The sequence below is a fragment of the Lissotriton vulgaris genome, chromosome 9 (genome assembly GCF_964263255.1).
Source record: "Lissotriton vulgaris chromosome 9, aLisVul1.2, whole genome shotgun sequence".
Taxonomy (NCBI): domain Eukaryota; kingdom Metazoa; phylum Chordata; class Amphibia; order Caudata; family Salamandridae; genus Lissotriton; species Lissotriton vulgaris.
Genome location: NC_141697.1, coordinates 47,743,279 through 47,770,120, shown reverse-complemented (window position 1 = coordinate 47,770,120; position 26,842 = coordinate 47,743,279). Strand labels below are relative to the sequence as shown.

Sequence of the window (26,842 nt, the reverse complement as noted above, 5' to 3'; positions counted from 1 at the left end):
TGTGTGGCTCTGGGTGTGTGTGTGTGTGTGGCTCTGGGTGTGTGTGTGTGGCTCTGGATGTGTGTGTGTGTGGCTGGCTCTAGGTGTGTGTGGCTGGGTCTGGGTGTGTGTGTGGCTCTGGGTGTGTGTGTGTGGTAGTAATTGCTGTCTGCTGAGCTCGTCCGTCCGTAGGGCACAATAGGTCTCACATTTGCGAGAGATTAAGCTAATGGCAATGTAAATGACAATGCCATTTATTTATCTGTTTTCAAAACCAACACATAAATACAAATTTTGTCATTTACAATGCCAATAGCTCTAACTTTTCCAAAGGCGAAACCATTGCATTGTAAATGCTTGTTTAATTAATAGTCCTGCCTTTGATGTTACCATAAAGGACGTTCAAATGGTTTGTGCTATTAGAAAAAATATTTGTCAAGGAAAATTGGATAGAAATGCCAAAGCTAATCACCCAACAAGGAAAAAAGTTGGGAAAGGAAGAGAACCTGGAGTTGACCTTAAGAGATCACTGCTGGATTTCAAAAGCTTAACTTACCTGAACAACATTCGCCATCTTTCTGATCAAAATTCAAATACAACACAATAAAAAGGGTGAAAACCTGAGAGCTTTTCTTAAATTGTTTAATTACATTCTACTTTCACAGTTGAGGGATCCGAAACTACAGGTTGATGATACAGATGCAAATGCCCCATGGCCAACAAGTGGTAAAAGGGGACAACATTTTGCAACAAACATGTGGCCGTGTCCGAGTGCTTAGACAATTTGAGAATCATGTACCGCAAAGCCATTGTCATGTCACATGTAGCACACTTTCAGAACAGAAACGAGCTCAGCGAATGGCCTCTTTCTCCATCAGAGTGGACAGCACAACAACCACACCCATGAAGCTCCGAGTCCAAGATGGCCGCCACTCCAGCATCCCTGGTCTTTGAAAACAAAGCCCCAGACACTGCATGGGTTCATGGACTACCCTGCTTTATTGAGAACACCAGACTCTGACTTTTGTTCCCTGTGTAGTAAGAAGAGGCTTCAGTGATGCAGTTCTGCAAATGAAGACCCCCTGTGGAGATTCGAGCAGACTCTTCAAATGCAGAAGGCATGACCAATCCTCCACTACATTCTAGCTAAAAGAAACCCCTGAAATGGATCTCCACTAAGATTATATTAATAAAAACTCTACTTTTGTTGTAACTCTATTTCAGGCTAGCCTCGGCGGATCTACAGTTGTATCTGCGATGCACCACAGCAGTGGATCCTGCATGCAATGCCTTACTGTTTTCTTCGTTCTGCGGACTCTTTGACGTCATCGAACCATTGGCCACCACAAGCTACATCACTGGATCCTCCCTCTCCTTCTGGCAACTCGCCGGGAGGACCCAAGACCAGATGGGACCTCGAAAAGGATTGGTAAAGAGGACAGCTTCATTTCAAACCTATACACAAGTAGGAGGCATTTTCCCCTTTAAAACTGATGCTTAAATCCCTTTCCATGAATGGAAAGAGCAGAGTAAAGCTTTTCAACATTCAATGTAAGGGAGTATTGCTGTTTAGAGCCCCCTGGTTTTATCTAGGGGATAACTGCGTAACACTGCTGAACCCATTAACTGTGTCTGACCAAGAGGCCTGCGCCCTGCAAACTTTATACAAACTGAGTCACATGAAACAGACATCAACATCTACTATGGGGGAAACAAACAAACGTTGATGTACTATTGGGTGATGGTCAGCAAAGCATGTTTGTTCCACACATGTATGTCCGACAAAGGCATGAAGTCCTTTTATTGCTATTAGAAACTGTAAGAGGATGCAACAGACCATCCACGTTGCATGGTCTGTCTCAGGGTGCCGTGGCCATCAGATGGTACGGACACGTAGTGAGGCTAGGCCGTAACCGTCCACGTCAGTAAACACTGCAAAGTCTTTAACCATTGTCTGAAGGAAGGGCCTGGTTCCTTAGGTCTTTCAACTTCTTGAAGAGCCTCCTTAGGTGGTCCAACTTCTTGAAGCTCCCTCTTCTTCATCGTGCCACAGTGGGGTGCAGATTGCTCTGGCAAGTTGGAGTAAAGTTTAACACTGATCGGCTAGTCAATCACTGAGAATGCAGAGATTGCATTACCCTAGTCGAAACCCCTTCCCACTCTTCACTGATGAGAAAGAACACTAATAAATTCCATTGTTATTCAGTTGCTTTTTAAAAATCACATTGGTCCAGTCTGGATCTTAGTGCCTTCCATTTGGTTTCTTTGTGTCTGACCAAGTACAGCCCATAACAATCAATGTCCAAAAATTGAAATTAAAAACACAATGAAATAAAAAAAATATAAGAGTAGACATTGCTTAGGAAGATGGGAAACAGGAGGCCGTATTTGTCTGAGACCCGGCAAAGGGTAAGCTGATTCTGGTTGTTTGGTAGTTCGGCAGTTGAATGTGGCTTTATTAAAAAATAAAGCAAAAAAAATTGCAGGCAGAGATTTCCTTCACTTTCTCTCCAGATGGGCTGAGCGATGTTGGCCGTGCCTCAGCATTTGTGCTTCATGGCGAGCTGTAGGACAAAGAAGAAGAAGTTAGCGAGAGCCGCATACTTGAGAATCTGCTCGATGCACACTGATGATTCCACAGATGTTTCCTTTTTCTCTAAAAACTTTTTGAAAGTTTACACATTTTAAAACCACATAAATTGCACTAAAGATCTACATATGCAAAGAATAACAAGCCACCAGTCAAAGCCATTATCAATCATTTAAGTGCTTTGTATTTCCATGCCCATGAATCATTAGCCTCAAAATATCCTCAGTGTATTTGAGCCTCAGGGGGGACTCATTCTTAAAAATAAAATCAAACAAGTTCCAAGTAAAGACTCAGTAACTTGGCCACACAAACCACATATGTTTAGATCTTGGAATTTAGAATAAAGGATAGGGGCTGGGCACTCCTTTTGTTTTAAGGCTATATACCTAGTTTTAAACGTTTTGTGTGCGTGCTGCTAAGGTAAGCACAATGTCCAGATTGTGCACTTCAAATCAACAAAAAACACAAGTGAAACCACTTGACCTTGTGCGCACTGTTGCACTTCCTGCTGGAGGGCTTCTGTTTAATTTATCAACACAAATTATTTCAAATATTCAACAACATAAACTTAATCTAATAAGCTCAAGCTTTGAGTGTTGTTCATTATTGCTTTACTTGTTTCATATTCCAAACTTCAAATCAAACATTATGACCAATTGCAAATTTCATTGGATTACAATATTTCATTCGCTGTTCACATATACATTTTATACTTTTTACATTGCCCTATGCATTTTGGGCCCCTTGGCCCTTCCTCAGGGGCTGTTTTTGAAAGTAAACAGAAAAATTCATACTATTTGACATGATCCTTCAACATAATAGAGAATGCAGTACAGGAAATTTTCAACATGGTGACTTTGTGTTGTTCAGAGTAAGTGCATGCTGTCTGGTGATGACTGAAATAGTGAAGAAAAAGAATAGTGAGAGTTGGAGGAGTGATCGAATAACCTTTAAAGGGGGTTCAAGCAATCTAGAAAGGTGAGTGAAAACCAGAAAGAAAACTATAACCGGGGGGGGGGGGGGGGGGGGGGAACGACTTATGGACATGCGAAAGACTGTGTTGATGGAAAACAGTCTTTCGCATGTCCGTAGGTCAATAATTCGTGTTGATAAATTAAACAGAAGCCCTCCAGCAGGAAGTGCAACAGTGCGCACAAGGTCAAGTGGTTTCACTTGTGTTTTTTGTAGATCTTGGAATTCCCATTTGTCAAACTAATATCTCCAAAACAGAGATCTGCCCAAGCCAGACACTATGAGTCTGCGTCTTTCTATAGGATCCTTAATCTTGTCATATTGTGTACCGTTGAGGCCTACTATTATAAATCATACAATATTTTCTAAAGATCTTCTCTTAATGAAGTGAGGACAAATCAGCTTTATTGGTGCTTAGTACCACAAAACCTATAAAAGCTTTAAACAATATTTTAGGAATAAGCCAGGTGGCTTGAAATATGTGCATAAACCCCAAAGAACTGAGCCATCATGCCCAAAATAACGACAAGATCACATAACCGCATCTAGTGTTCAAATCCCGGCCGGTCCACTCAGCCTTTTATCTTTCAGAGGTTGATAAAATGAGTACCAGAGTGGGTAACAATAAACATCTGTAATTAGTAAGTAAGTAAGTATTGGACTTATAAAGCGCAAACTAAGCCCAAGGGTGTCAAGTTGCTAATGCAACTAAGAGGAGGCAGCGGACTAGACAACACGCTCATACTGAAGTATGTGAGAAAAGCCAGGTTTTTAAGCTCGTACGGAAGATGGAGTGAGAAGGTTGACCAAAAAGCTCTTCCAAGATGGAGTTCCATAGCCTTGCCGCAGGCAGCGAGAACACTCTACCTCCTCACCAGGATTTTCAAAAGTTGGGAAATTCAGCACCTGATACCTTTGGGTGCACGTGCGCTATACAAATACCCAAGTTATGTTATATGTCCACCTACCCATATTAATAGTTTTGTAATTGAACAAACTTTCCAGGGAATAAGGAGCGGATTGGGGGAGGGAATAAAAATAAAGTAGCACCATTTCCTATGCAAGAAAACAATTCCAAACCACCATGAAGGACAGACTGACATGTCATTTTTCTCACCCTTCTCAGTGCACAACTCTGGTAGAACAATACAAGCAAATAATTTTGCTGTTGGGATCGGGCTGGGCAAAGGGCTCTCCTTGGCAGTTGCCAAGACCTTTGTAATTACAGCAAGCTCAAACTGCAGGGGTCCATCTCTCCAGCGTCCTGAAGATGAGGGATCATGTCATCACAGAGAAAATGTTCCCTTGAATACTGTGGAAGACGGAAACAATCTTAAATGTGCCTTCGTCCTATGCAATGGACTCAACTTGTTTGCTCCAGATTGTTTATAAAATCGATCTGTAAACAACATCTTGACATCTTTAATCACTGCAGACAAACTTGTTTCTACTTCCCTTCATCTCTCAACAATGGGGCTTCACCTGGGATCACTTGGTGTCCATATTTCACAGCTTTCATTTAGTGTGAATCAGATGATTTGCTCTTCAAGGCTCTAGATAAAATCAATCTAGTTTGATTGCTCTTTTCACAGCGGAGCACAGTGATAATATTAGGCGAAGGCTCCCTTCTGATGCCATAGTCTGCATCTAATCAGATTGAAACTATAAAAGTGAGATGTACTCCTACCGAACTTAGATTAATAAGAATTTAAAGGGGCGCAGTCGCCAGCTAACATCCCTTGCTGCAGCCCCATTTCTTGTGCTGAAGAATGTTGCACCGTATAGACCTTGCATTGACTAGCACCATTTGAATACAGGAGTATCATTATAGGAAGGGATTTCTCTAACTTCTGCTTGTTTTTCAGTTGATTAAAGTGAGACAGGTTCAGATTTAAAGTATTTAGGATTATAATTTATTTAAAAGCTGAAGATGAAAAAAGGCTTCATCATTGGCATGCTTGTGAGGATTTGATAATGCACATGAACTACATTATGTACATGTAACGTTCAAGCTCTTTTGAATACCGGGATTTACAAAATGTTGCATGTCTATGCAATCATCAAATTGGATGATATATTTCTCTCACATGTTGAATATGTGAGTGAGATACTAAAGACATTATAAATAACAATTTTCTGCTGAAAGAAATACATAATTGTTTGATTTTAGTTCCATCATTAAAATACTTTCTTCTAAGGAGTTAAAGTAATAGTTTTTAAACAATCATCTTACACACATTTATATATTTATACAGCGTTATCCTGCCATTATTTCATTATCGGACAGAGGGACTACACTAATTTTGGTTGAAATTGATGCTCCCAATTTGCTTTGGGGTTATTTTGCCCCAAAATTTAGAAGATGCACAATTGCTTTCAGTGGCTTAACATTCAAGAAAGACAACTAGAGCTGAAAGGAACTCTTAGATGTAAAAAAAGAATATGTTGGTATTGCTAGATTTTGTTGAATATGCAATGTAAATGTAAGTAAATTGATACTTGTATAGCGCACTACTCACCCGCAAGGGTCTCAAGGCGCTTGTACGAATACCGCTGTGGAACCCATCCTGGCTTTCCCTGTGAGGCGTCCACTCCTGGGCACCCCCAAGGTGGAGGCCAGGCATCCTTAGCGTTGTGGGGGCCGTTGTGGAGATTAAGCAAGCTATTGCCCAGAGTTGCAGAGTGGGACTCCATGATTGGAATAGGCACCGAGGCGAGAATTATCAGGTCCATGGAATTTTGAGCCCAAGACCCGCTGAGGTGGGGAATTGAACCCTGGTCCCGGGATAGACCTCTGCATCAGGGTCTGCCACTCTAATCATTGAGCCACACTTCTGCACCCAACAATGCTCAATATTTATCTATAAGGTTGACACAGCTTTCCTCATCCCAGTACTTTGTGCCTTTTCTTTAACTCAGCCATCACCAAGTGCTCCTCAGACACCTCATTTTATACAACTTTTCTGGAAAGGTTTTGGAAATTTGAAAGAACATAAAGTACGTTTCCAGATTGAAAGACAAGAAAAGAACCAACATTTGAAGAATATAGTAAGTTTTAATGTTCATAATAAATACGGTGATTACATTAAGTTATTAGAGGGTAAAAACCAGTTTTAGTTGGTTTTGTACTGTTTCCAAAAAGATAAAACTAGTATCTTACAGGATATTCTTGCCACCCAAATGGGAAACCAGAAGGATTTCCATATATCCATGAGAAAGATTATTTGTTAAGAGTGTAGTCTACAAGGAGAAGGTCACCAGCAAGGTATATAATAGAGAAATAATGTTGGGGAACACAGGGATGGCAGCGGGTCCAGTATTCAAGTGGATGGGAAAAGAATGGCCTAGAAGAAAGAAGGCATCACCAAAGTCAACTTCCTATGCTTAGGGCAAAGCCCATTTCTGCTTTCCACAAATCCAAACCCCTGAGAGCAAGTATAAGGAAGCCACATTAGGAGAGCTATAGCTACCAACTAAGGAACATGGTCTAAGAGACACCCTGGAATGGGAAGTCATGTTGTAATGAGTCAAGTAGAATTAAGTATGGAGTAACGCCTGGTTGGGTTTGAGAAGGTTGGGTCACGTCGGTGGTGGCTCCAGTTGCATTGTTCTGAAGAGGTCAGTGAATGTCATTTTGAGCATTTTGTATTTAATGGGGCCACAGGCACAAAGAGTAAAAGGGGTATGTTCATGTATGAATGATATGCTACCTTTTTGTACATTACGAGGGGGCGCCATGCTTGTATAGTTAAACTTTCCACATTGACAAGCCGATGTGGTGGTGCAGACGATCTAATTTAAACAACGACTCAGTGGCACATCTACAACACTTCTACAAATACAAATGGCTTCTTAGGGAATACATGTTACCTGGTTTTGTCTAGTTGTATTGGTGAAGTCATTACTGTTTCCTACTTCGTACCAGATCCCATTAATATGGAGTTTCTTTGATTGTGCGTGACGTCAGGAGTCAGACACAGAGAGTTACATCTGCCTCACTTGCAGCAGGACCTGCCCCATTAGTAGCAACTGTGCAAGCCACCTGCCTGTCAGCAAGTCAAGCACTTACCCATGTGAGCAGTCCAGGTCCTACACATCCTTTCTTTATTAATCTTTTATCAGTTTTAGGTTTCATTATTTTTAAGGTTTTCTCATTTTATACTTTTTTCTTGACACCATTAGTGTGTCAGGGCACTGAAGAAAGTCATCTAGAAGACCTTTTGGAGCCATCACACAAGCATTATTTTTCATGGTTTACATTTTGGACCACATCTAGTGCGTCCTTAGGAAGAAGTGTGCTAGCGAGCTGACCGACCCGAGCTCCTCTGGTTAATGATTTCTCCTGCCTACGTCCATCTCCTGCAGATATAGTCAGGATGGTTCAAAGATTTTTCTGAAAAATACTAATTTTCCCTCAATTCCACTAAAGTCTGGATTCCCCTTTGTCCGACTCCATAATTGAAAAGTTGATGATGACTCGAATACCACACATTGGTCCTCTGCGGATGACGCCATCTCAACCTCCTGCCAACAGCCCAAGAGGGTCCTTATTTACTTGTTAGAGGGTGCCAGATGTGATCTACAATTTGATTTGTGGTCAATAATTGATTTGTATCAAGTATGGAAACCATGCAAAGCATCGCACATATTTATATGAATGTATTGAGGAGCTAGAGAAGCTCGCAATAATTAATTGATTATATGGCACTTGTCATAAGAATGCAGAGAAGTTTCACATGTGGTCAATAATTGTGTCTGCACGCATTATGGAAATCAGCGCTGCACGTAATTGGATAACTACCGGAATGCGAATTGACATATTGTGAAGCAATGGTGTGGCACTCGTCATAAGATCGTAGAGAAGGCTAAAATGTGGTCAATAATCATGTTTGCACGCATTCTGAAAATCTGTGCCAAGTGCCCCGCGTATTTAGAATAACTGTCAGAATGCGAATTGACACATTGTGTAGCGATGGTATGGCTCAATTTGAAACCGTCTCACAAGATTCATAACACAGCGAAATATAAGGTTGCACCATAAGGTATTCTGTGAATAAGGATGAGGCATTCTGGTACAAGTAGTTCCAATAACGTGGAAGACCAACAAGGATAACTTTATTGTACCAAAAATTCCGAAAACAGACACTGCAGATGACTTGTTTGTATTTAGTGCCAATCAATAGCTTATATCATGATGATTATAACAATGAATTGCAATCTATTTATATTGCGTTATAATTGTTTTAACTCTCAGTCTAAATGTTTTAATGCACTGCTAATTGTGTGATATTAGAAAGACGCGAAGTATGTTTTCTATGTTCATGAACTCAAACGTATTTCTATGGAAATGAGTTGTACAGGAAGTAACTTGACAAAGGTGAAACGCTGAAACACGTCGTCCTTAACTTTGGTGCACAATAAAATTATTTGTGCTGTCTCCTGGTGTGCTGCAACCTGGTGTGTTCTGTCATTGAGGCGGAGTGAAGGACTCCATTTCAATTTACAAATGGCTGCTGTCGCCGTTTAGCAGGCACCGATGCCGTAGGAAGGGAACTGCTAAGCGCAGCAACTCTGTGGCATCAATATATATATATGAGTATAAATTCATGCTTAATGAACATCCAACTCTGCCAAACATGTATTTAATTCCTAAAATACACAAAGGACTATCACCAGTGCCAGGCAGGCCAATTATCTCCGCGATAAACAGTTGTGGAGAAAAAGTAGGACAATATGTGGACTTTTTCTTGAAAGAACTGGTAAGCAACCTGCCCAGCTTTGTACGCGATACTGGTGATTTTTTGGCCAAAATAGAGGACCTAGAATGGCAAGATGATATGCTGCTTGTGACCTTGGATGTAGAACAACTATATACAAGCATTTCACATATCGATGGAATGAATGCAGTCTCTTATTTCCTGGGTCACAGGCCAATTGACTTTTACGAGCATAACAAAATGATTCTGGGGTTAATTGAATGGTGCTTAAATAATAACTTTTTTGTTTGGCAAGGAAATCTGGAGGCAATTAAGGGGCGTGGCAATGGGGGCCTGCTTCTCCCCCAGCTATGCGTGTTTACACGTAGGCTGGTGGGAGGAGCGGGTCCTCAATGTTACGCATCAAGTGTGGGTACGAGAGAAAGTCATCCGGTACCTCCGCTATATTGATGATATTTTTATAGTCTGGCAAGGTAGTGAAACAGAGGCTACTGCTTTTATTGAGGCTATTAATGACAATCCTTATAACCTCAGATTTACTTCAAAGATCAGCACTAAAAAAGCAGAATTTTTGGATGTCATGGTCTATATTGACAATCACAGTAGAGTGCAGACTACCCTTCACCGTAAGAGCACGGCAGGCAACACTACCCCTCCATGCCTCCAGTCTACATCCCAGGCACACAATTCAGAGTATTCCATATGGAGAAATTTTGAGGTTAAAAAGAATTTGTAGTGTTGCCTCTGATTTCGATACCTGTGTTGATGACTTGCGTATTCGCATGAAAGCCCATGGTTACACTGAAAAAATGTTTAATCTAGCTCTAGCTAAATCTCAGAGTAGAACCCGGGCGAGTTTGTTAATGCAAGCCTCTGACAATACAGAATTACCTGACGAAACATTGGATATTGCCAAACAAGAATGTCCCAGGTTTATCACGAATTATAGCAGCCAACACAACAAAATAAGACAAATGTTCAACCATCACTGGCCCACAGTATTAACTGACAATGTTTTGGGCAACATGCTTCCTGACAAACCTTTGGTTACCTTTCGCCGGGCACTGAATATGGGAGCTACACTAGATCAAAGCAGCCCAGAGCTCAAACTGAAACCCAATTGGCTAATCAAGGAGGGATTCCGAAAATGCTCTACGTGTAGAGCTTGTAATTTTGGAATAAATAAAACACACTACAAAACTCCCTTCAGCGACACTGAGTTTCCCATCAAGGGCCAATTTACGTGTAAAACAGAATATGCTGTATATGTACTGACATGCACCTGTGGCCTCAATTATGTAGGCAGTACTATACAACCGGTGCATGTCAGAATCTTGCAGCATATTCGGGCCATTCTACACTCAGATCCTGCTTATCCTGTCGCCCGCCATTTTTTGAGCTCACACAACAAAGACATCAACTGTCTATCATATTATGTTGTGGCTTCAGTTCCCGGGGTAATCGAGAACTAAAACTCCGACAATTGGAGTCACGTATGATTCTCGAATATGATAGTAAGTGGCCAAATGGGCTCAACATCACAGAGGATCTTCGTCACTTTATATAATAAGGTTTTTGATGTAAACATGGAGTCCTTGTAAACAAAGTATCAGCTCTGGATGTAACTTCCCCTAGGTAGTCAGGTTCCCTGTTACCTAGTGGACCATTTAAATATATAGGAGTCTGTATATGTCTGTATATGTAAAAATATATAACATGAACTAGGATATGACTTTTCTGATAGGTAAGATAGGTGGCCAGTCAAGTTCCTTGTTGGCCTCCTTTTCATAAAAACAAATAGCTCCTTACCTCCTCCTATTTTGTAAATATACACTAATTACTATTTAAAAATTTTGTATACACTTTTTTACTACCTAATGTTATTTAATCAGCACGTATTTTACACTGGGTGTTTTTAGTCATAATGAATTTTACATATTGTAGTTTTAATACCAGTATCAAATGTTTTTACAGTTTTTAATATGAGATATAGTAAAGGACAATGTCCTATCTCTAACTGTTAAACTGCATTTATGCATTGAATACACATGGTACTTTTGTGCAATATGTTGGCTCAGCACTTTATTCCCATCCTCCTTATTCCCTCATGCACTTTAACATACTCCACTTGACGCAGGCTCAGAACCGGTCTAATTTAAATATATTCACACTTATACATTAGTCCGCTAGTCACTTTAAAGATTTTATACATATGAAATATTTGGTCTTTTTTAAGGGATTTATCCTGAAATTATGAAATTCCTATCAACTATGTGTGTGGGTTCATATGACATTATCATTGCATTTATTTATATTTTATGGTATGTTGTTTTAAAGAATGTCTTTTTACACATACTCTTTTTGCAATAATGTATAAAGGCCATATGTAACAACTGATTCGATATATATATAAAAGTTTGTCTTTTATGTCTATCAGACTGCAACATCACGTGTCTGGGCGGGCTAATTGTGTCACACTGCATTATAAAATTAAAAAAATCTAACTGGTTCACTTGCATGTGAACAAGGGCTCTTGAAGCCCGAAACGCGTAGTGCCCTCTTGCTACCGACTGTAATGCAAATAAAGAACCTGTGTAGCGCATCAGCTGATCCGTCTCCTCTGTTCCTGCGCCGACCTGACCTCCGGTCTGACTCAGAAGTGGTGTGTGGAGTTTTGTGCATATATATATCTATCTATCTATATATATATATACGTTTTTTCAACAAAAAAAGTATTATAACCCACTCCGCACATAGTGTTGTAAACTCGCTAGGCATACTACATTAAATACAGAGCAAGGGATGGCGGGAGAAGAAACAATAGACTGGAACTGAACCAATTTCTCAGTAATTCTACACTACACACCACTTGACCTTTGATATTAGTATTTGTAACATTGCAACACCCTTATGCCATGGTTCTTTGCTAGGATGCCTTTATTCATGTCAGCTCTGTACACTGTGCCTATTGTTAATATTACCACCGGAGCACACGTTGTGTGACCAGAACAGTTGCATCACTGCTGTTGTTGATATGTGTTCAAGAGCTCCTGGCTGCTAATTGCAAGGTCTCACAACGACTTTTCTTAGTGTGCGCATTGCTTATCAAAGGCTGAATAAATTAGGGGTGGGCGGAGTTTGCATAATCGCGTTACACAAATCTCCGCGAAACGGTAAAAAATCTCTGCGAACACGCAGAAATTATGCAAAAACGCGGAATTGCTTGTTTGCGATGCTTTTTTACTCAATCGCTGTTTGCATGCTCGGAGGGATATATCTGTCGAACACGCATTTGAGAACGCAAACAAGCAAAAATCTCGCGAAATGCAGAATTTTGGGCAAATTTGCGTTTTCCGCGGAACGCGAAATTACCCAAATTCCGCAAATTCCGTGAGCGGAATGGAGTTTAACGCCCAGGCCTACAATAAATAAACTTAAAAGAAACCCTCCAAAAGCATCAAACCTCCATAAAACACACTTTTCAACCATACGTAGGACAAGTTTAACACACAGCTTCACCCGGGACCAGGCAGCCAACCCCCACAATGAAGATATTCTGGACATAGACAGTGAAGGTTGTCTGTAAGGCCTGGTGTCACACTAGCCCTGCATCAAGAATACCACAAGGTTTTGTTGGTGGACTTCCCTTATAGCCGCACTCCGCACCAAACACAAATTTTGTGGCCAACCCTCCTCTGTGCCTGGCCTGTGGTCATAGTGCTGTAGTGACGTATAGCCCTTAAGGCCGGACTCCATTTTGAGCAGTCAAATACTCAATTTTCTACCTGATCATTGGCATGTCTACCTTTATCTTTCATAGAAAGTGTCAAATCATCCAGACAATGACATCGATAAGACACCTAATATGACATCAGTCTTAGACAAGTGCCTTGTTATCTACATTTCAGGGTCAGATAATAAAAATAAACAATGTAGCTTGAATTGACGTATTTTTACCATACAGGTGTATGTTAGTGTGTCTTAAGATTAGCATAGTGAATCCAAAATTCCTAAAATGTTCCCCATTTAGGTTAAGATTGGTGGTCAACAGTACAAAAGGGTCACCAAGTGACTGCTTAGAGAGAGAGGTCCTTCACCTGGGTCATCGTACGGGATACTGACAGAGATCCTGACAGATTGTCGTGTTGCTGCAACATCCAGTCCTACGCTGAGAACTGATACCGAGCCAAGTCAGAGACAGAGAAGGAAGTCTGCTTTAGTTCTAGGGATGTCTCTCTCCCAGCTAGTGATAATTACAACTTCTTGCTGGAAACAGGTATGCAGTGCACTAAATCTTAACCACTTGGATGCTAATGACAAGGGTAACTTGTCATGCACTGCCCATTCATTTCAATGGAAATCTCATTATATGAGTCTAAGTCCCTTAGCGTCCAAGTAGAGTCTCCGTGCTTTCAAAGTATAGTGCATTCGATTTAGTATTTAGGGTACTAGGTTGCCAAATTACATTTCAACTATGTTAGAAATGTTTATATTATTCTCATTGTTAGTAACATGCATCAGTGCTGTTTTAGTACTATTCTGTGTGGTTAATTTAGTTGTGCTAAACGACAGGGCGAGACTGTTGAAATCAAATACTTTTACTTGTGTGTGATATTCTAAAGAATGAAACTGAGTTTGAATGACCATTTCATCACTGACCCCTTTTTAAGAGACTGTCAGTAACCAAGAAGGCACGGACACCACATCAACTATATATAGAGTGGGGTTATGTGGGGCTGCAACAACCTGCACTTTCACGTCAAGCGTCGTGCACTGAACTGCGTTCAGGGGTCAATCCTTGTAAAGCTAAGCCAAATCCTTGGTTTACCCAACAGCCATAGCCCCAACCCTGTGGCCAGACGCTGCGCCCACCCATCATGACCTAAGTCCCTACTGGCTCAGTCTTCACAGCAAAGGATGATCAGAGGGTCTAATGTCAAGTGGCCTACCCCCACTGCATCCATTCTTTTGTTGAATAAAAAAAGAATAAAAACAATGACACCCATGAATAGAGCTTCACTTCTGAAATAAGCAAACTATTGGTTGTGTTGGTAATAATCTGAAAGGAAGACACTTGTATCAAACACTGTGGTAAGTGTGTGTATTTCTCTTGGGTCATCATTTTGTGAATAATACTCCACCCCTCTGGGGATTGGTCCATACTCCCTCATGCTCCCTCTCCCAAGGAGTCATGAATTCAGTTACCCACGCTAGGGGTGGTGCCAGCCCGCATGCACATGTGACATAGCGCATGTGTACGCGTCCAGCAAGCACTAGGCTCGCCACTGTTCGCAGTCAGGCACCGGTCCAAGGGTGCAGGTAACTCCTCCCCCAGGAGATGCACTGCGCATCACTTACTTTGTGTGCTGTGTCTGCGAACTGCTGGGCGCTGTTCATCATGTCCGCCGTCTTCTCCTCTGTTCGGCCCAAGCGCTCCCCGCGCTCATTCAAGGCCTGGCTCGCCTTCTGCACAGCGCTGGTCACACTGTCTGCTGCAGAGTGGAGGATGCTGTTTCCTGGTCAGGGGAGGGAAGAGATAGAAAGGAAGCAACTGTGTTAGAATCATCTTTCAATAGAATGCAAAAACACTACATTAAAGAGAACAAAATCAGAGTAGCATGATGGAGAGACCAGGGATAAGAGAGCCCTATCCTCTGTGTGCGCTTCATCTCTGTGCCAGGGATAAGAAAGCCCAAGTCTGTGTGCGTCATCATCTCTGTGCCAGGGATAAGAGAGCACTAGCCCTTCTGTGCGTCATCATCTCTGTGCCAGGGATAAGAGAGCCCTAGCCCTTCTGTGCGTCATCATCTCTGTGCCAGGGATAAGAGAGCCCTAGCCCTTCTGTGCGTCATCATCTCTGTGCCAGGGATAAGAGAGCCCTAGCCCTTGTGTGTGTCATCATCTCTGTGCCAGGATAAGAGAGCCATAGACCTTGTGTGCGTCATCATCTCTGTGCCAGGATTAGAGAGCCCTAGTCTGTGTGTGTCATCATCTCATCCCAGGGATAAGAGAGCCCTAGCCTGCTTGCGTCATCACCTCACCCCAGGGATAAGAGAGCCCTAGCCTGCTTGCGTCATCATCTCTGTGCCAGGATAAGAGAGCCCTATCCCCTGTGTGCCAGAACTGAGAGCGTCACATCCTCCCTTACCAGAACAAAGAGTGCCCCGCCATTAGTATGCCTATGTCTAGAGACCAAGGTGCAGATCATGATGCCGCCCTGCACCCAGGCACGGAAGTGGCATGTATTCTACTTACAGGTAATCAATGATCTGCAGAGAACACCCCGCAGTAACACACAGCGGTGTTTCAGTGGCGTTGCATGCAGCTCATGCATAAACTCACTCATGGACATAGTGGTAATTACCACTTTATGCTTCCGAGCTGTGCTATCTGCAGCCAGGCACTGGCATGTAGACATGGCAGTGTTTGCCACTCTGTGTTTCCGAGCTGTGCTATCTGCAGCCAGGCACTAGCACGTAGACATGGCAGTGTTTGCCCCTCTGTGTTTCTGAGCTGTGCTACCTGCAGCACATGCGCTAGCACTCGCGCACACATGGTAGTCATTGGAACTTCATGTCTCGGAGCTGTGCTATCTGCCACTCAGACACTAACACTTACATCTACCGGGGCACCACAGGCATGGCAGGCAGAGGATTGCTCCTGCTCTGTGGATGGGCTCAAGACAGGAGCCCCATCATCTCTGTGCAAGCAGTAGGATAGTCCAAAGCAGTGTGTCAAGAGGTGGGGAGCGCCCCGGGAATGACATAGATACATAGGCCACAGCAGTGTGTCAGTGTAGTGATCCTCAGGCTTGTATCCGATACACAGGGCACAGCAGTGTGCCATAAGTCGTAGCCCCACAAGTTGCCCCATCACAGCAAGAACACTGCTGACATGCTTGACCCAGGAGAGCTCCAGAAATGTGCAGCAAGCTTAGGAGAACCTGAGAGTGTGACCAGGTACAGCAAGCACCGCAATGGCTCAGGAGATCAGCAACATGTGAAGGCCAACATGCTGCATCCTTTTATGCTTCTAAAACCGTTTTCTTGTAGAGAGCTGGTTATTACACAGCTGTATCGGTGGCTCGATCACGTGATAACTATTACAACCATTAGGAATATCCAAAACACCTGGGCGTTGTGGGAATATCAGGGGTGTGCCACTATAGCTTGGACATGACTTATTTTCATTGTAGCTCTTTTATTTAAGTCCTACATATTTGGACTCCATAGAACTGACCAAACACAAGTGTCACCAGGCCTTGGGGATTCCTAACAGACACACATTTTTGCAACAAGTTCTGTTCTTCAGGTCACCCATCCTCTCAGTTACTCAACCCGCTATTCTGATAATTATTATAATATCTGACAGTATACTTTATCTCAATGTGGCCTGCCTCTTAATGACAATGTTTACAATTACCAAATGAAAAAGGACCATATTATTAGGAAATAAAAGATTTCCAGTCATTTCTAAATAATAAAATCTGAACTTCCAATTCCACACCAGAAAGATTTCAGTATGATACACTCTAAAAAGGGATTACAATTCAACTATTATACCATTGGAAGGGCTCCGAGTACAATGGAAGTACGAAGGAATTTCAAAAACATCAGGGAAGATTCTTTCTATCCATGGACGTCTAGTCTGTCCACTACTCAGGAGATGGATGTCCCTTCGGCGGTCTTTCAATATGAAAAGACCATCACGTAGGCCCTGGATGAATTGGCTCCTGCTAGGTCCTGTTATTCAGCCAGGAAAAGACCTTCAGCGCCCTGGTTCTCAGAACAACTAAGGCTGCTTAGACAGGAAGTAAGGAGACAAGAGCGCCTATGGCACTCTAGCTGGGACCAAAAGGATAGGGAAGCCCACAAGATTTTGTTAAAAAGATATAAGTTGGAAGTGATTAGGACCAAACAAGAATACTTCACGGCCCTCACAGCCTCACTTTCATCTCCTAAAGAGCTCTTCAGGATTGTGGACTCTCTTACATCTCTTCAGATCCCCGATCCTGTTATTGCTTCTCAGGAGCTCTGTAATAGGATAGCCTCCTTCTTTCAGTCCAAAATATCGGATATTTATATTGCTTTGGAGTCGCAAAGATCCTCTACCGCTGAGCCCCCGGTGTCCGTTGTTTTGCACTCTGCCTCTACAGAGTTACCTCGGTCCGGGGGTCTGGAATCCTTTCCTCCTCTCTCTCGCCAGGACCTAGAGATTTTTCTGAACAAAACTAAATCTGGTTCTCCGCTAGATGTCTGTCCTCTAAAGATCCTCAAGCAGTGTAGAGTATCCCTCCTTCCCCCTCTGGTTGACATCATGAATAGGGCGATGAAGGAGGGCATTTTTCCCCAGCAGTGGAAAAAAGCTGTGGTAAAACCACTGCTTAAGAAACCTTCTCTTGACCCTGGGGTATTAAAAAACTTTCGCCCCATCTCACTGCTCCCGGCTCCCGCGAAGATGCTTGAAGCCCATTTAAATAAACATCTTGCTGCCTTCGTGGAGAGCTCGGGTTGTTTGGATCTTTCCCAGCATGGATTCAGGAGGGAACATAGCACCGAGTCTGCCCTCACCATAGTGCTCGATAACATCCGCACGCGTGTTGATGATGGACAGACTTCCCTCCTGATCCTTTTAGACCTCACGGCTGCCTTCGATACCCTTTCCCCCTCGGTATTAACATCTCGACTGAGGGAGATTGGTGTTCGGGGGGCGGCTCTGGGGCTCCTTTCGTCTTTTTTAGACCATAGAGAGCAAAGAGTGATGCTGGGATAGTTCCTATCTCCATCCCTGTCTGTGCAATGTGGGGTCCCCCAAGGGTCGGCGCTTAGTCCCACCCTTTTTAACATCTATGTGACCCCCCTTGCCAGACTTATTAGATCTTTTGGGATGGAGGTACGCGGATGACACCCAGATCCTCGTCTCTCTCTCCCAGTCAGTTACGTCGACTGCCGCCAACTTTAGATCCTGTATGGAGGCAGTCGGCCAATGGATACACAATTAATTGAAACTGAATGGGGAGAAGACTGAGGTGATGGTGTTTGGAGGAAAGGAAGAGATCTGGTCAGCTGAGTGGTGGCCGGATTCACTGGGTGCCTGCCCTGATCCGACTTCCTCAGCTAAAAACCTTGGGGTTATGATCGATCCTATCCTTAGTATGTGCCAACAGGTCAACAGGACTGTATCGACCTGTTGGGGTATCATCCCCATACTAAGGAAAATCAGGCATTACCTCTCTTTGCAGGCAAGAAAGCAACTTGCCGTTGCCCTCCTGGGCTCTCGTCTGGACTACTGCAATGCACTGTATGCGGGACTGAATAAAAGTCAGCTACAGCGCTTGCAGGTGGTCCAGAACGCAGCAGCCAGATTCGTTCTGGATCTACCCCGACGTGCTTCTGCCACCTCTGCTCGGAAGCAGCTCCATTGGCTTCCTGTTGAGGATCGGATTCTTTTTAAGACCATGTGTATGGTCTACAAGGCTTTAGCTAAAAATAGCCCTACCGGCATTGGATCTATTTTGTCTCTTTACAATCCTGGCAGGAACCTTCGCTCTTCTAACAGACTTCTTCTCTCTGTTCCCCGTATTCGGAAAACTAGATGGGGGGGAAAAGCTTTTTCCAATCTGGCCCCAAAGTGGTGGAATGCTCTCCCTTTTGAATTAAGGTCTCTCCCCACTCTTCAATCTTTTAGATCTGCCCTGAAGACCCACCTTTTTGTACGCGCTTACCTGTAGTGGTGCTTTGCATTTTTGATCTTTTTGATAGGCGCCTTGACACCTTCGGGTTTAGTTTGCGCGATACAAGTTGCATAATAAATAAATAAATAAATTTTAACCAATGATTGCCTCTCAATGATCTAACTTTAAGGTCACCTCTGTTCCTGCATTGTCCCTCCTACCCTTCCTTTATTATTCTCTATCCTAAGCTTTCCCTCCCACCTTTTTCTCTCTACAGTCTTCCTCTAACTGCTACTCATCTTTTCTAGGGTATCAGTCAGATTTGGTTTCTCTCTCAAAGGCAACACTTTCTGCTACCTATACCAAACGCCTTAAAAATCATCAACTAATTCAATTCCTTGGGTATCCTTATCCTCTCACAAGAGTATTGGTACTCACCTGACGAGTTAACTCCTCCTTCCTCCTGAAATAAAACTATTGCAGAAAGGTATCCCAGCAGAATCACCAGCAGATGAAGCCTGTAGCTGGAGTAGTACAGAGACCTTCCACCGCTCACAATCTGAAGCCAGATCTCCCACTATCACAAAGGATGCGGGTAACTCCCAACTCAAACCCTCTTATCTGGGCTTCCGACTCCTGACTACATGGAATACAACATACCTGTCCAGATTCTCAGCCGCAGACACTACTTTCTTTACTCAATGCCTGAGGTTTGACAAGAACTCATCTGTGAGAATTCTCTTCACTCAACCCCTGAGTCATCAGCTCTTATCTTATTGACCTGCTCTAGTAAAATAATCTGCTATACAAGATGCTTTCCTCGATTCCTCTAAAATTGGCCACGTCTTGCTGTGGAAGTCTTCAACTGCTGCTAGTGACTAAATACCTTCTGGGATGTCCATGTCCTTGTATCCTCCAAACATCACTAGAAGTTGGCAAACCTCACACCTGAAACATCCTAGATGAATTCCACTCAGGTTTTCAGACCAAGCTGCAGCCCTCAGCCCACCTGCCCTCGGTTGCTGCTGATGCACTTGGCATTCTTGATGCTTTCAAGTCAAGTCTACTTATGATCTGTGATTTATTGGTGGCTTTTGACTTGGTTAATTATTCTACATTTATCAGGAGCCTCAAATGGAAATAAGGGGATTAGCAGTTGTGTATCATACTTGACTAATCAATCTCAGATCAAAAGTGACAACTATTTTTCCAGATCTATTAACTTATTCCACCGAGTATCACATGGTTTCCCATTAACCCTATTCACCCTCCGCCTAACACCTTTTGTTCTCAACCCCAAAAAGTCAGGGATCTTTCACCAGCAATAGGAGGATGATGCTCAGCTCGATCTCAAGTTCTCTTCTCTACATTACTTTTTCAAAATTGGATGACAAGCCACTGTGTCAGTCTGAGCCGGGCTAACATGCATGTTACTAGCTGAGGTTATCGTGCAGGACTTGTCAGCCCATTGCCAGAACAAGACCTTAAGACGACAGTACAATCAAGAGTTGTATCAAGGTTGATTAATGCAACTCGCTCTTAACTGGAGAATCAACGGTGCAGCTCAGCACCAGTGAAGGCAGCCTTGCATGTTGCATGTCACTTTGTCACATAACAGATGATTTGATCACATGACTTCTGTCTTACAGCCGCTCCAATAGATTCTCATAGAAGCTAGATCAATCCACAAGATGAGTTATAGCACCCTCAGGTGTTACTCACACGCACGCCGCTCTACCAGACCATAAGGTTTAAAATGTCTGATGGCCAATGGTCTCTATGTGATGCTGGACTGCCTCTAATGGAAACCCCAGCTTTCAAAACAGAGTGCACGACCCCTAAATGTTCTGCATATTATGCAAATTACATTTGGGACCACCTTCCCCTGCTCTTCATGCTCTCATTTCTCTAGTAAATTTCACGAAGGATCTTAAACCGATTGATTGATTAGTGAAGTATGATACTAATCCCTTTATTTCCCTTTGAGGATGTTAATAAAAGTAGAATAATTAACCAAGTCAAAAGCCACCAATACATTTCAAAAGTTCTGTTTAAATTGAATAATTCTGACAAGAGACAAAATGCAGGCATCTTCTGAGGGCTTTCTAGAGATTGTAATGCCTCTTCTGGTTCCTCCTCGTACTAACCCCCCCCCCCTCCCCCCCCCGCTCCTCGTGTGCTTCCCGTTCTCCATTCTCTGGCATCCACCTGCAAATACATGTTGTGTCTGCAATGACCAATGGCACACTTTTGATGCCCCGTCACTGCACATGTCCAACGTAATCCTTTGTTACTAGTGTTCGAACTCTTGTAGATTGCCGTGCCTCTACAATTGTTCCAGTGAATTTATTTAAAATGTAAGTTTAATAATAATTAGTTCACATAAATGAAAAGAAGAGAAGCTAAATTCATTAAAATATATTCACAGGAACAACTAAAATTAAGAAAATCATACAATTAACATTTTTCTGTGGTATTTTTTTAATGCTATGAATTCACAAAATTAGGCTTAACAAGATTACCAAAATTAGCAAAATTAAAAAAAAACTGAATATCAGAAGCATTTTTAAGGGATCTCTTGCTATTTGGCTTGAGAACAGGTCTGAAATGAGTTATTTGGGCTTCAATGAACTTCGCACCTATCAGCAAAAGATAACACAACTCACAAGACACACTACAACTACTCATTCGCATCGCCGAGCCTTCTGTTCTTTTACATATGCTCGGAATTTCCCAACGCTCATGACCGCATGTACACTAATAATATCCAGAACTAATTATGAATACACTTGCATTTTTGCTTGTATTGCAATATATGAGGTGCTATTTTACATCTCATAATTACTCTGAATTATCATATATTAAATGATCTCATATTTATGTACTGATGTGCATTCACACACATTATACAGAAAACAATCGTTTTCATTTGTTCTGTTTATATTACTTCAGGAGGCTTTTTTTAACTGTTTCACTCAGGATTCCAAATGCACACCAGACCTAATGGCTTTGACAATGCTGGTTATCCCTGATAATGAAGGGCAGGCCTTAAGTGCCAAACCCACCAGTCTGAATACTAAGTAATAAATGTGCCAATGGTCCCATGTGTTATAAGAAAGTACTGTATAGTGTGCCTAGACAACAAAGGATCGTTGCAAAGTAACTTGGAATTCTGTGAGGTCATTATATCACCTGGCCTTTCTAAATATTCTTCGATATCAGGGGTGTCCAGTTCAGGATCAGGATGGACAGACTCGGGACAGATTTCCAGGATACCACCATACACTAACTTTACATACAATTAATCTAAATTAAACGCATTTAGTCAGTAGTTAGAACATAAACTCTGCCAGACACCTGGCCCTCTTTGCCCTGTCCTAAGAGAGTCAGTCACACATGGTTGTGCAACATCTGTATAATGCGCAGTAGGGGCATATAATAACACAGACATCAGTTGTATAAGTGATTTTCAGGCACCCACCTAACCAGTGCCGTGGGGGCTCTCCTGAGACAGATGTGACCCCCTCACCCTACGTCTAGTGCCACTCTAACCATCTCTGCCCAAAGCTCTACGAATCTGGAGTGCGAGGAGGACCCTTAGCTTGGAGGAAGTGACGTCAGCGGTTGACATGGCACAAGCCAGCAGTAATCCGGTGAGGGCTGGTGCTCTCCCCTCTCTGACAGAAGCTCGTAATAACTGAGTTACAGCTCAGCACCGCGCTATCCTGCCTTTTATAATGTTTAATCAATTGCTCTCAGTTTGGGTTTAATGGGCCTTATTGGATTAGCAAAAAGGTCCCAGCAAACAATTCTGGATTTCATATAAAAGATGTCAGCAAGATAGGCCAAGGGTGGGATAATAAATCCTGCTCGATCAATGGGGTTTTAGAATTTAAAACATGACAGAACTCAGAGCATCTTATAAACTGGAATAGGCGCCATCTTTTATATGTGCAAATTTTCTAATTATGTTCCTGTACTGTCTGTAAATTACATGTCATTGTTATATTTATTCCTCGTCACACAGAGGGTGGACACCGTGACGTGGCGCCTCACTACTGGTTCTTCTCTCACCAGCCCTCAAGGAACGTCCCCACACCCAAAGCCCTTTTGAGTTGGGCTGCGTCATTGGTGAGGTCTTGGGTGCCCGGATTTCACCCCTTCGCTGCGGCGGCTATTCCGCCGCAGCGCTAAGGGGGTGGGGCACCCGCGCGGCGGCTCCATACTAGTGACGGAACCGCTCCATCACGGCTCGCGGGCGAGCTGTGCTTGTGACGGAACGGTTCCGTCACGAACCCGCCCGCCCAACAAAGCGTTAGCGCAGGCGCGAAATCAGCGCCGCGCAGGCGCGGCGAGCGGGCCGTGACGGAACCGTTCCGTCACAAGCACAGCTCACCCGTGGCTTGTGACGGAGCGGTTCGGTCACAAGCATGGGAGGGGTTAATTGACACTGCGCCACCAGGAGTCGTCGTAAACCCATTTTCCGCCATTTTAATGGTAACACCCCGCATCGATATCAAAAGACTACACTTGCCATAAATCCTGATTTTTGTGTATTCTTGAAGCCATTTCAACAATGTTCAGACTGGGTACTTGTGTCTCATTACTCCAAAGCGGCCAGGAGGCCTATCCTTTCCCTGTGCAAACATTTGAGCCAGTCACTGAACGCCAATGCTTACTCACCACCGACCACATTCTCCACCTTGTCCACATTGTGAGTAAATCCTTACCGCCATGGATGGAATCATGAACGCTGTTGCCATGCCTAGTACCTTCCTTGATATGCCAGGCAAGCCAATGAAAAACAAGCATTGGCATAGCCAATAGGTCTCGCCTTTGGGGCATTATAAGTGTTTAGATAGAGCTATTGGCTTTGTTAACGTTTTCAATATGTGTCGTAGAGCATTGAAAAAGTACAAGTTATAATAAATAAGTGTTAACCATTTTTGGCACCTTGTATATAACCTAAAAACCATTATATACAACAAAAGTATCCTACTAAAAAACAGAATTAACACCAAAATTGTGTTCTAGTTCAGTTGATGCTCATTTTTCTAGGACTGAAGCCTCTAACATCAAGAAAAGGAAAACTCCAAGGTCATTAAATATAAAATTCAGTTATTCCTCATGCGCATTTTCTGAAAAAAGGGGTGTAGGGCGTAGTGTATGCCCTGCCAGTTGTGTAGCGCTCAAGCTCTGGCGAAACAAGGCGCTAGGAGAAAGTGAAAAAAATGGAATAGGTGCTGATTAACATAAGCAGCGATAAGTCTACAGCGAAGTGTTCTGGTGCACACGTCACACCTGCATCATCCAGCGAAGGCCTATGGAAAGAAGCAAAAAGGAGTGTATACTGCACGTTGAGGACCGACCTGCTACGAAGCGCTTGTGCGTTTTCCTGTAAAGATAGACTCCCGTAATAAGACAAAAGCAGAATTTCCAATATGGAAATTTGGATGGTTTCCTGGCAGGCCTTTAATTGTAAAAATGCATTAGGGCTGGGGAGAACAGAGACAACAGCACAGTACACCTCATGGTAGAATATAAACCCCAAACTCTGGCTTGCTCTGCCTCAGCCCCATCAACCTTTCAGAAGCAATGTCCTGTCCTGATTCGCCTAGACCCCGTGTATCCACAGACAACTTTCACTGTGAAACAAAATGTGTTTTTGTACAGCAGCAGCACGCTAGAGGTCTGATGCTTGTGTTCATGCCTTTCCTCATTTTAAAACTCAGGATAAAAGTGTAAGCGAGCCTGTGGCGCGAGAGAGCTATATTTGGCCTCAGAGGCCCCCAAACTGAGGTATGGGAGCACAGATCTCGAAAACAAGAGAGGACAAGCGAGAACAATACCTGGTATCAACACAACTATACCTGAGGTCATAAGATCCCGGCAGGGCCGGACTAGGAACCAAAAGCGGCCCTGGCAAAGTGCTCGGCCGGCCACCCCTCTGTTATGATGTTTGCACACTAGTAGTTGGGCGTGGGAGGAGTTAGGGGGCGAGAGGAAGAGGAGGAGTAGAGGCAGGATATGGTCAGTTAGAGTAGGGACAGGGGACAGAGAAGACACGATAAATAAAGCGCTGTTAGTAATCATCGCAAGCGTCTGTCTTTCATTGTAGCTGGACGCTACAACTGGCGACGAGGGTGGGATTAGGAGTGCCTGCCACCCGCTGAAGCCTGCAAGCCTGCAGGAGCGCTCAAAAAGTAAAGCGCCCGTCGGCGCCAAAACGCGAACCACGCGTGACGCGTGAGAGGTGGTGTGCCCCGAAAGAACAGAAGTCGGGAGCCCACTCCGACTCTGCCCTGAGCCCTGTCGTGGCGAAAATCGCCGTGGAGAAGAGCGCGGCCCCGGGGAAGTTTTGGCGCGCTGTCGCCGAGTTTAGGAGGCCATCGGCGGAAGAACGCGGGACTGCAGAAGCAAGTCGGGAGCCCACCCCGAACTCACCTGGTGTCCGTGGTGGTGGTGAAAAAAAAAAAAAGAATCCTGGCGTGAGCTGCCTCAGAAACCGACCGCCGGTGAGTCCTGAATCCCCCAGAGTGAATGAGTCTGGAGAGCCAGCCTCGTGTGTGCCTGCAGGAGCGGCGGCCATCTTGAAGTCAGACGCCTAATAAGGACAACTCTGTGCAAATCAACGGCGGCCATTTTGAAGTCAGGCGCTGGTGAGAAAACAAGCATTGGCACAATAAACAAGCATTGGCGACTACAGGAAACAAGCATTGGCAAAACAAACAAGCACTGGCGACTACAAGCAACAAGCATTGGCAAAACAAACAAGCACTGGCGACTACAAGAAACAAGCATTGGCAAAACAAACAAGCACTGGCGACTACAAGAAACAAGCATTGGCAAAATAAACAAGCACTGACGACTACAAGAGACAAACCTTGGCAAAATAGATAAGCACTGGCGACTGCAAGAAACAAGCCTTGGCTAAATAAACAAGCATTAGCGACTACGAGAAGCAAACACCGGCTATTAGCGATTACAAGAAACTAGCCTTGACAAATAAACAAGCATTGGCGACTACAGGGACCCAGCATTGGCAATACAACAAGTGAGATCGCTGCAGAATGGGAGACGAAGACGCTCAACTTCCACCCAGTGGATCGCTCTTGCGAGCACCCGCCCCTCTCAAGGTAACAACGGAAGGAAGCATGGGCCCCAAATGGCAAGAGTGGCTGGAAGAGTTTGAGGACTATATTGTAGGTTCAGACGTCACTGATGAGGCAAAGAAACTGGTCATCCTGCGCAATTTGGCGGGGCGAGAGGTAGTCAAGATACTCAAAGACCTGCCTGCGGCTGACGTAGACACTTATGCTAAAGCGTGTGGGGTCCTGAACAAAAAGTTTCTTCACAAGAGAAATGTAGATTATGAGCGACACACCTTTCACTCCGCCAGGCAAGGAAAGGAGGAGCCCATGAGTGCCTTCATGGTGCGTCTGCGGAGACTAGCCAAGTACTGTGAATTCGATTCTTTCTCCACTGACGATGCTATCAAATCCCAAATAATAGATGGATGCCATTCGGATCAACTTAGGAGACGACTACTGAGAAAACCACATGGATTGGACGAAATAGAGGAGATGACACGAGCTTATGACCAGGCAGAGAAGTACGCCGCCGTCATGGAAACGGAAAACAAAGGGAGTCATGAACAGGCACGACGTGTACACGCCCGGAATGACAGTCGAAGACACTCCAGAGACAAACAATGGAGGTCGCACGCATCGTCACGTCAAGAGCAATCAAGCTATCAACGTCAAGAACCATGGAAGAAGGAGAGACGACAGGAAAGAGTGCGAAAATGCTACCGATGTGGGTATGATTTCCCTCATGCGGGCAGTTGCCCGGCCTCGGGCCAGAGATGTCGAAAATGTGGTCGCACTAACCATTTCGAAGCAATGTGCTGGG

The 26,842-nt window shown here is 43.7% G+C and overlaps 1 protein-coding gene across 3 annotated transcripts in view; it reads right to left on the bottom strand.

Moving 5' to 3' along the window:
* Positions 1 to 607: 607 nt before the first annotated feature.
* The window catches only part of STXBP6 (syntaxin binding protein 6), a 404,737-nt gene continuing 378,502 nt past the window's right edge, over positions 608 to 26,842 (bottom strand). For all 3 annotated transcript variants that reach the window (XM_086936998.1, XM_086936999.1, XM_086937000.1), the window contains 2 exons: positions 14,617 to 14,774; positions 608 to 2,543 (listed from right to left, as the gene is read on the bottom strand). In XM_086936998.1, the coding sequence (XP_086793124.1) occupies positions 2,520 to 2,543; positions 14,617 to 14,774 (182 nt within the window). In that variant the 3' untranslated portion in view covers positions 608 to 2,519. The remainder of the gene's footprint in view (positions 2,544 to 14,616; positions 14,775 to 26,842) is intronic.